A 10,806-nucleotide genomic window follows, 5' to 3' on the forward strand; every position below is an offset into this window, starting at 1 on the left:
GCGGATCTCTGAGTTTCAGGCCGGACTGGTCTACAGTGCGACTTCCAGGACAGTCAGGGCTACAGAGAGAAATCCTGTCTTAGAAAAAAAAAATACAGTGAGGTATGGTGTGCCATGTTTATAACCGTAGCACTCTGAAGGCCAAGACAGGAGGATTAATATGAGCTCCAGGCCAATCTGGGCTACACCAAGAGACTCAGTCTTCCTTAATACCCCAATAAATATAAAAATAAAAATAGTTCCATATCAAGTAATTGTATTTATTGCTTTTATTTTCAAAACAGGGTTTTTCTTTGTAGTCCTGGTGGTCTTAGAACTCACTCTGTAGTCCAGGTTGGCTTGAACTCACAGATCTACTAGTCTCCCAAGTGCTGTGATTAAAGGCATGTACCACCATGCCCAGCTATTATTGTTGTTATTATTGTCATTATTTGTGGGCATATCAAATAATTTTTTAATTTTTAATTTTTTTATGACAGGGTCTCTTTGTGCAGTTCTGGCTGTCCTGGAACTCACAGAGATCCACCTGCCTCTGCCTCCTAAGTGCGGGACTAAAAGCATATATCACCAGCATAGGCTTCATGTAAAAAAAAAAAACTTGGCCGGGCGATGGTGGCGCACGCCTTTAATCCCAGCACTCGGGAGGCAGAGACAGGCGGATCTCTGTGAGTTCGAGACCAACCTGGTCTACAGAGCTAGTTCCAGGACAGGCTCCAAAGCCACAGAGAAACCCTATCTCAAAAAACCAAAAAAAAAACCAAAAAACAAAAAACAAAAAACTTGCCCACTCAAAGCAGGCAACTGGTTCCTTTTTCAGGACCTTTCTACTCCTGGACCAAACTCCTCAAGATTTAAGGGTCAAATGTGAAGGTGTGTGTGGGCGGGGAGCTGTAGAATTCTGCAGTTTCTATTTGAAGCAGTCAGTAAGTGGGTCAGACACAATATGCTGAATAGTGCCCCCTACAGGCTATAGTCTCCATTGCCAGGACATGGTACCCTGGCTGCTCAAAAAAGTGTTGTACTTAATTTTAATAACTAGCATTTAGTTGCCTTTTAAAAAGATTTAACGTGTGTGTGTGTGTGTGTGTGTGTGTGTGTGTGTGTGTGCGCACATGTGATTGCAAGTGTCTGGTGGAGCTAGAGGCATCCCATCTTTAAAGGCAGTTGTGAGACTTTAGATATGGGTAGTAGGACTTGAACTTGGATCCCGTGTAAGAGCATTACATGTTCTAACCACTGAGTAATCTTTTTAGCCATACACCTCCACTCTGTCTGTAAAAACGAGATTTAAGAGGGCTGGAGAGATGGCTCAGAGATTAAGAGCACTCAATTCCCAGAAACCACATGGTGGCTCACAACCATCTATAATGAGATCTGGTGACATATGTGCAGACAGAACACTGTATACATAATAAATAAATAAACCTTTAAAAAAAACAAAACCCAAGATTTGAGCCGAGTGGTGGTGTCGCACGCCTTTAATCCCAGCACTCGGGAGGCAGAAGCAGGTGGATCTCTATGAGTTCGAGGCCAGCCTGGTCTATAAGAGCTAGTTCCAGGACAGGCTCCAAAGCTACTGAGAAACCCTGTCTCGGAAAAAAAAAAAAAAGATGTGTGTGTGTGTATGTGTTTTGAGACAGGGTTTCTCTGTATAACAGTCCTGTCCTGGCTGTTGTGGAACTCACTTTGTAGACCTAGTTGGCCTCAAACTCACAGAAATCCCCCTGTCTCTGCCTCCCAAGTGTTGGGATTGAAGGCATGTGCCACCATTCCTGGCAAAAGAGGGTTTTTCTTTTTTTTTTCTTTTTGTTTTTCTTCGAGATGGGTTTTTCTGTAGCTTTGGAGCCTGACACGAAACTCACTTTGTAGACCAGACTGGCTTCAAACTCACTGAGATCGACTCTTTCTACCTCCCAAGTGCTGAGATTAAAGGCGTGCACTGACATGGCCTGGCTAAAGCAGGGTTTTTCTATGTAGCCCTCGGTGGCATAAAATTCTTTATATAGCCCAGGCTGGCATTGAACCCTCAATGATGCTCCTGCCTCTGTCTCCTGAGTGCTAGGATTACAGGTATGCACTCCTCACACTAAATGCTGCATGCACCATGTCTTGTCTAGCCTGAAGTCATTGAGGAGTCTCTTTGCAGGGATATTCATATGTCAAAAATACAAGCTGCAATTCTTACCTCATATCAAATACTACTATTAACTTGAAAGGGACCCCAGGATTAAATGCAAGAGATAACACTTTACAACATCTAGAAGAAACCATAGGATCCACTCTTAGTGACCTTGAGTTGGCTTTAAATAGGACAGAAGTGCTGGCAAGATGGTTCATGGGTAAAGGCATTTGCCTCCATGCCTGATGACCTGTTTGATTCCCTAGGATCCACAAAGTAGAGAGAACAACCTCTTGAAAGTTGTCCTCTGACCTCCGTGTGCACACTGTTGCACACGTGTGTAAACACTCTCCCACACACACCAGTAAAAAATAAAATGCAAAAAATACCAAACGCAGAACTGCATGTGGTGGTGCACACCTGTGATCTTAGTGTGCAGGAGGTGGAGACAGGAGGATTGCAATGAGGGCAGGCTAGTCTACATACAGAGGGGCTATAAGAAGCCTGGTTTCTTTCTCACACATACAAAGAAAAAAAAAAAACAAAGGAAGGAAGGAAGAAAGGAAGGGAGGGAGGAAGAAGCTAGGGATGTATGGTAAACGGTAGTGCTTGCTTAGCACACACAAGCCCCAAACCACACACACACACACACACACACACAAACAATTTTTTAAAAAGTTGTAAAATTACATAGCAACCATACACAAGACTGAAAGTGTATTTAAAACTATGAAACTATACACTTTTTCAAAGGGTAAAATAATACGGTCTGAGTTACAATACCAGGAATTTAAAAAAGGTTAGGGTTGAGGGCTAACCACACTGGTTTCTGCTCAGCCCTCCATGCGGCTGCAGGAACCTGCCTCCTGGGCCACCCTCAGCCATCTCCCCCTGCAGCTGTCCCCTCACCAGATGGAGTAGCTATGGCAGAAGTCCAGCGCTGACACGATCTGGCGGAAGAACTTCCGAGCCTCCTTGGGCGTCAGTCTACCTTTTTTTACCAGGTAGTCAAACAGCTCACCGCCAGAAACATGCTCCAGAACCAGGTATCTGAAAGACATAGACGGGGCAGAGGGCTGGAAGGGGCATGTGAAGGACCAAGGCCTGGTCTTCCTTTACCGAAGACGGTGAAGCCCCAATTTACCACCAGTAACTGCAAAGAAGAAACGTCAACAGCTATGAGCTCCTGGGAAACAGACTCCAATTGCCACAAGCCCTAGGAGAAGTGATTCCAATATCCACACGTCTCTAGGAAACCAGAACTCAATTCCCACTAGTCCCGGGTAGCATAGAGTCACAAGGAAACTGTTGGTTGTTTTTGGAGATAAAGCAACTCCATTGATGCCTCAGGTCAGAAATCATAATTCCCATGGAACTCTGGGAAATAAAGACCCTAGTCCTATTAGCACATTCCCCAACCCCCTAGGCCAATCCTCTAATTGTCACAAGTCTGTGACTTGAAAAAAACCAAAGTGCTCTTTCATTCGTGGGCAGTAACAATTATAGTACACCAGAGAGAAACTACAACTCCCAATAATTCAAAGAAGTTTATAAAAACAACAATACAAAAACAAAGCAACCCCCCTCCCACTTCCCATAAGCCTCTGGGACATAGAGAGTCCCAATTCCCATCAGCCACCTGAATTCTAGAGACTCCAAATCCCATCAGGCTTTGGAAGATTAAACCTTCAGTTCCTATCAGCTCTTGGGAAACAAAAACTCGATTTCTGAGCTGTTGGTCAGCTAGATTCCCATGTAAAGCACGAGCCCTCTCTCAGCCTGGATGGTGGAACGAGGGTGGTAACCATCAACTTTGTAGACAATGACTTCTTGCCTCCACACCTGGGAAGCCTAAGGACTACAACTCCCATGAGGACCTGGGGCTGGGTGCTGCTTCCAGTCTGGGGAACCTGTACTATCAATCTGATGGATGTTGGAGTGGCTTCATTCTACACTATGGGGAGGTTGGGGGAGCGAGAGGTCTGTCCTTTCTTTTGTTGTCCAGCCCAGCTGTTCTCTGGGCCACCAGAGTCTGGACAAAGAGTTATTCTCCCACGCCCAGACAGCTGACCCTCACCCCTATCTTAACAGGACGGTAATGGACTTTGTGATACTGCCTCAGGACTTCAGAGAAGGCCCATTGTTGTGGTGGCCAGCCCTGGCCGCAGAAGTGATGCTGGGATAGGAGAGACCTCAGATGTCCCAGAATGGGAATTTAGAAGGACCCTACAGGCTTTACTAGGCTAATGCTAACCCTAAGTGCCTTAGGGAGAAAGGCAGTTAGCTGGAATTGGTGCAGTCTGGTAATCCCATTTACTCAGGAGGCTGAAACAGAAAGACAGCAGCAAGAGGCTCAGCCTCTGTCCTCCACCCAGGACCACTCTGGTCCTACTGTACTGTTAGTAGCATCAGGTCCAAGTGCGAATTACAGGGTGTTCCTGTGATTGTGACTGTGGCAGAGGGAAGTGACTGGACCCGGTCAAGCACAACTCATCCTGGCCTTCAACTCTGCCGTGAGGGAGAGTGACCTTGAACTTCTGCTACTTCTGCCTCACCTCAGTAGAGCTGAGATTACAAGTCCAGTTCTGCAGTGCTGGGGGCTGAACTCAGGGCTTCCTGAATTCTACAACTGAGTTCCATCTCCAGCCTACCAGCTTGAGTTTGGACAGGCTACACTAGGGGAGGGAGGACAGAGGGGCTGGGCGTCTATAAATACCTACAAATATTTCTTGTTCTCGTAGACATCATGGAGCTTGAGCACGTGTGGGTGTTCGATGAGCTTCAAGATGGCGATCTCCCGCTCCACCTGAGGGGCCAGGGACACAAGAGAAGGGGTCAGCGTGACCTCCCCACCTCAGCACCAAAGGGCACTCCTGCTACAAACACATATTTATGCACACACACACATACACACACACACATGCACGCACCTTCATCAGCACCGATTCCGACAACTTCTCTCTGTTCACGATCTTGACGGCGACCTTCTGACCAGTGATGCAGTGTACCCCAAGTTTAACCAGCCCTGGAGGTTATATTTAAAATAAATATGGGGTGTTCTAGCTCTCTCTCCAATTCTTAAATTGTCAAACCCTCACTCTCCTCTCCATCCTGGGTTGACTACCTCTTTTTTTTCCCCCTGAATCACCTGCATTTGAACTGGTGGCTAACAGTTGCCATTCCTACAAAGTGCACTCCCTTCCAATTTCCCTTGTCCACTTCTGTCCCTTCGGACTGTCCACCCTCATCCTACCCCTTGCTTTTACTCTGACTCTCTGACCTTCTGGTATGTCTGCCCAACTTCATCTTTCCAGATTTTCTTTCTCCCAATCTGTCTCCTTGCTCTCTCAACCAAGCCATCACTCCCTTGAATTCTCTGGCTTTCAGATTTCAGAAGCCCCATAATCTCGCAAAGAATACACTCTCAGATTTTCTTCTTTTCCAAGCCTCCCCATCCTCACTTCCTTCCAAACCCCAACCTTTCAATTATCTAAAAAAGAAAAACAAAACTCTTAAAAAAATAGCTACCATGGTCAACAGCAAGCAAATTCCAAGCATCCCCTCCCCCTACACACACATTCAGGGATCCCTGCCTATTTCTCAGAGTCCTTAACTAAAGGACTTGAGCACTCAGAGCTCAGATGCACAATCCCTTCTCAGTCCCAGGAATCCAGATCTCAACCCTCCACCCTCAGACCCAGAAGTCTTGGCCCCAGCCCTTCTCCCTCAGACCCAGGAGTCCAGGCTCCCGACCCCTCCACCTTCCATACTTCATGAATTGAGGTCAACAACACTTCACACTCTTACTACCAGGATGTAAAGTCTGTCTTCCCTCTCCTGTCTTAGGCCTGGAGCTCAGCTTCATAGGAACCTGGGACCTACAGCCTGGAATGCTAGAGGTCAATTCCCAGATAACCTCCACCCACTGCCCAGAAGGAGATGCTTGTGATCACAGTCAGCATTTAGCAACAATCAAATAGAACCCTGCTTTCCAGGGCCACTTCTGGGAGCTGAGCTTCCTAGAGCCCGCCTCTCCATCCTGTTTCCACACTGTGCAGAATGAGGAGAATGTGGTCGACCTCACACCCTAAGGCTCCAGCTTGCTGCCCAGAGCGCAGGTGGCCCCCTTTGAGCTTGAGAAGAGGGACAGAAAGCAGCCTCTCTCAGGATAGGCGCACCTCCACCCTGCCAGCACCTCCACCCTGCTTGCGGCTGTACTGCAGCACCCGCCTGCCTCAGCTTGCAGAATCAGCCGGGGCCCCACATCCGCAACGGGCCTGCTTCCCCACTGCTCCTGGAGCCCCTCCAACATCTGCCCCAATTGGATTATTTGAGCCACAGGAGTCCAGACCCCTGCTTCTCCTTCGGACCCAGAAGTCCCAGACCCCTGCCCTCTCGAGGTCCCAGAGTCAAAGTCCCTACATCCGTACACCGTGGACACTTGGAACTCAGAACCCAAGCCCGTTTTCTATGTGGGACCCAGGGGTCTGCCCTTTAAATACCAGTGGTCCCGCCCTCTGCCCCCTCCTGCACCCCGCCCCCGCCCCAGGTGTCCGCTTAGATTCTAGGCTCACCTGTCTGTCCTTTGCCGAGCGTCTTCTCCAGCCGATAGGGGCCCACATATTGGGCGTGCTGGGGTGGGTGTGGGTGTGGGAGGTGGTAGGCGGGGGAGCCCCCGCCACCCTCCTTGGACCCGGACGACATGGTGCCCTTGGTCCCGGCCCGACCGGTCCCCCGGCCGCCCCCCCTGCGGCCCGCAGACCCGTTCCTCCGGTGGGGGCCGGCGACACCTCCGTCCCGGCCCCCCCGGTTGCTCCCCACTTCTCCGGGGGTCCCCAGGGGGCTTGGCTGGCCCCCCCAGTCGGTGGGCCGCAGAGCTGGGGGAGGGGGGGCTGCCGGGGGGGTCAGGCCCCTGGAGTCAGCATGGTCGGGGGGGCTGCGCGGCCCCCCCTCCCCAGCCCGATCCTGGCCGGCCCCCCCCTTCCTGTGCCTCCCCCTGCAGGGGGGGTCTGAAGTGCGGGGCCGGCGGATGCTGCAGGCCGAGAACCCCCCGCCCCCCCACGCGCCCTCTCTCCTCCGCCTCCTCCTCCTCTCCGCCTCCCCCCGCCACCTCGTCCTTTCTCTCCGGCACGCTGACATCACCATCCGGGGACTCCCGGCCCTTCCCCACGGTTAACCCTTTCGGAGAGGGGAGGGGGAGTGGCAGGGGGCGGGCCTGGAAGCTGGACTGATGGAGAGGAGGTGGGAAGATGCAGGGATGGGTGGAGGGATGTAGGAATGGGTGGAGGGATGCTGGAGGGGAGGGATGCTGGAGGGGAGAGGGATGCCTGGAAGGATGGAGAGAGATACAGGACCAGTGGACAGGCAGAGATGGAGACACAAAGAGAAGTCTGACATACATTAATAGATGGGAAGATGTAGGGTAGCAGAGACAGGGCGGAAGAGAGTGAGAGACAGAAAGAGAAAAGGGAGGAGGGAGGACTAGGAGTTCAAGGCCATTCCAGCTATATAGTGTGTTTGAGGACAGCCTGACTATGTGAGACACCCCCACCCCCCGAAAATAAAAAGGAACTGAAAGGGGCAGGGATAGGAGACATGGAGGCAGACAAAGAGAAGCAAGGATTGTCAAGGGTGCAGGTATTCACAGGAGGAGGGGAAGCTGCCGGACTTAGATGGGAACAGACTGCAGGCTGTGTGTGTTGGGGGTGAGCAGAGGATAAAGGAGACAGAAGGGAAGGACTTCAGGGAGTTGTAGACCCAAGCGTGATCTATTTCTCCATGTCTTCTGAGGTCAACACTCTGTACCACTGGGGCAAAGTCTTTGTTTCCACCATTATCAGAGCTCCACGTCCTGTTATTGTTTTTTAAGATAAAGTCTAGCCCAGGCTGCCCTCAAATTGTGTGGTTGAAGATGACCTTGAACTTCTGATCCTCCTGCCTCTTTCTCTCAAGTGCGGGATTACAGCCCTGGAGAGATGATTCAGCAGTTAAGAGAACCAGGTTGCTTCCAGAGGGCTCAGGTTTGATTCTCAGCACCCATGTGGCAGTTCATGGCCATATGTAACTTCACATAGGTCCCAGTATAATCCCTACACTCCAGTGGGGGCACCATAGATCTGCACTCAACCATGTGGAATTCAGTCTTTATTAGCCATATTATATATTATACAAGCCATAGCCTTCTCTAGGTCAGGTTCCCAAAGCTGTTAGACACCTATGTGATCCCCAAATTAATCATAGGGTGTGCCCAAGGAACATGATGTTCCCTGAAATGGTAAATCTATTCAACAACCTTCATTCTAGCAATCTTTATTGAATATGAAATTTGAGTCATGTACTGTTCGGAATGGTAAGGATATGCCAGGGTGCTAAATCAGCAAAATTCCTTGCCCTATAGGATTTCTGTGATAGCGGAGAGGGCAGTTGGTGAACAAGGCAAAGAAATAGTTAACTATTTTAGGCAGTCATGGTTTGTGCTGAGGATATGACTAAGAATAAGGAAATTCTTCTTAAGATTTTGTGGCCGGGCAGTGGTGGTGCACGCCTTTATTTTTTTTTTTTAAATATTTATTTATTTATTATGTATACAATATTCTGTCTGTGTGTATGCCTGAAGGCCAGAAGAGGGCACCAGACCTCATTACAGATGGTTGTGAACCACCATGTGGTTGCTGGGAATTGAACTCAGGACCTTTGGAAGAGCAGGCAATGTTCTTAACCCCTGAGCCATCTCTCCAGCCCCCATGGTGCACGCCTTTAATACCAGCACTCGGGAGGCAGATGCAGGCTGATCTCTGGGAGTTCGAGGCCAGCCTGGTCTACAAGAGCTAGTTCCGGGACAGGCACCAAAGCTACAGAGAAACCCTGTCTCGAAAAAAAAAAAAAAGATTTTGTGTGTGTGTGTATGCATGTGTGCATTAGGGTGTCCTTGGAAGTCAGGAGAAGCTGTTGGACCCCCTGGAGCTGCAGTTACAGTTATTGTGAGCTGCCCAGAGTGGGTGCTGGGAACTGAACTCAGGTCCCTGTATGTTTGAGACAGAGTTTCTCTGTAACAGCTCTGGCTGTCCTGGAACTTATTTTGTAGACTAGGCTGCCTTTGAACTCACAGAGATCCGCCTGCCTCTGTCTCCCAAGTGCTGGGATTAAAGACATGTACCACCACCACCCTGCTCATGAACTTTTTCAAGAACAAGTGCTCTTAATCACTGAGCCATTTCTCTTGGAAAGTGTTTCTAGAAATAGGTATGAATTTAGATATGATGGCTGGGAAGAAAAATGAATCATACAGACAAAAGACAAGGAGTAGTCTAGGCAGAGAAAGAGTGAGTGTAGAGGTCCTGAGGCTATGACACTGACGGGGCCAGAGTGTCCAGAGATGAGTGAGCAAAGGCAAGAGAGCAGCTGTATAGGGCTTTAGAAACCTGGTCATTTTTTTTATATTTATTTATTTATTATGTATACAATATTCTGTCTGTGTATATGCCTGCAGGCCAGAAGAGGGCACCCGACCCCATTACAGATGGTTGTGAGCCACCATGTGGTTGCTGGGAATTGAACTCAGGACCTTTGGAAGAGCAGGCAATGCTCTTAACCTCTGAGCCATCTCTCCAGCCCGAAACCTGGTCATTGTATATCTTTGTTTTATGCCTGGTGTTCTATGATAAGTTTTCATCCCTTTGAAAAATATAAATCACTTTTTGGAAATGTTATACATGTATGTAATGTATTCTGGCTACACTCCCTACATGTCACCTGTAATTTATTATTTGTGTGTGTGTGTGTGTGTGTGTGTGCACGCAGATGTGCGGACACATGTGTGCATAATGCTTGCAAAGGCCAAAGGTCAAGCTCTAGTATTATTTCTCAGGAGTTGTCCACCTTGGGTTTTTTTTTTTTTTAAAGATCTTTTTATTTGTTTATTTTTTGAGACAGGATTTCTCTGTGTAGACCAGGCTGACTTTGAACTCATATATTTGCTGTCTCTGCCTCCCAAGTGCTAAGATTAAAGGCATGTGCTGTCACCACCTGGATTGATTTTTGATTAAATTTTTTTTTAAATGTATGACTGCTGTGTCTGCATGTACATCTGCACGCCAGAAGAGGGCACCAGATCTCATTACAGATGGTTGTGAGCCACCCACGTGGTTGCTGGGAACTGAACTCAGGCCTCTGGAAGAGCAGCCAATGCTCTTAATTGCTGAGCCATCTCTTCAACACCAACTTGCCAATTAAGTTATAGTGCCTGGCTATTATGTCCCAAGGACTTCCAGCTTCCACGTCTCCATCACCAGGATCACAAGCATGTATCACCACACCCGCCAGTGGGTGCCAGAGATGAAACTCTTAAGCATGTGCGGCAAGTATTTTACTAATGGAGCTCTCTCCCTAACCCCGTTCTCCAGACTTTTTTTTTTCCCCTTTTGAAACAGGATCTTATGTAGCCCAGGATGGTCTTGAACTTGCTATATAGCTGGGGCTGACCTTGAACTCTTCTTTGTCTCAAGTACTGTGATTACAGGTATATGCTATTAATTAATAGGACCCGTTTTACTCTGGAGTGTTTCAGTAGAGATGGCAAGTTATATGATTATATTCCTTATAGGTTATTGTAAAGCATTCATAGGATATCTATGTATCATATTGTAACATTCATAGAATGCATGATAACTTTCATCTAGGCTACCAGC

General features: G+C 48.4%; 1 protein-coding gene across 2 annotated transcripts in view; it reads right to left on the reverse strand.

Moving 5' to 3' along the window:
- Window positions 1-7,182, reverse strand: part of Brsk1 (BR serine/threonine kinase 1) — a 40,310-nt gene extending 33,128 nt beyond the window's left edge. The window contains exons 1-4 of one of the 2 annotated variants that reach the window (XM_005369336.2): window positions 6,694-7,182; window positions 5,050-5,144; window positions 4,840-4,925; window positions 3,029-3,169 (exon numbers count right to left, since the gene is read on the reverse strand). In XM_005369336.2, coding sequence (XP_005369393.1) covers window positions 3,029-3,169; window positions 4,840-4,925; window positions 5,050-5,144; window positions 6,694-6,823 — 452 coding nt within the window. In that variant the 5' untranslated portion in view covers window positions 6,824-7,182. Of the gene's footprint in view, window positions 1-3,028; window positions 3,170-4,835; window positions 4,926-5,049; window positions 5,145-6,693 lie in introns of those variants that run through there. The other variant, XM_005369338.3, reaches the window with a different exon arrangement.
- Between the last annotated feature and the right edge of the window lie 3,624 nt (window positions 7,183-10,806).

This window comes from Microtus ochrogaster, unplaced genomic scaffold (genome assembly GCF_000317375.1).
Source record: "Microtus ochrogaster isolate Prairie Vole_2 unplaced genomic scaffold, MicOch1.0 UNK47, whole genome shotgun sequence".
Taxonomy (NCBI): Eukaryota; Metazoa; Chordata; class Mammalia; order Rodentia; family Cricetidae; genus Microtus; species Microtus ochrogaster.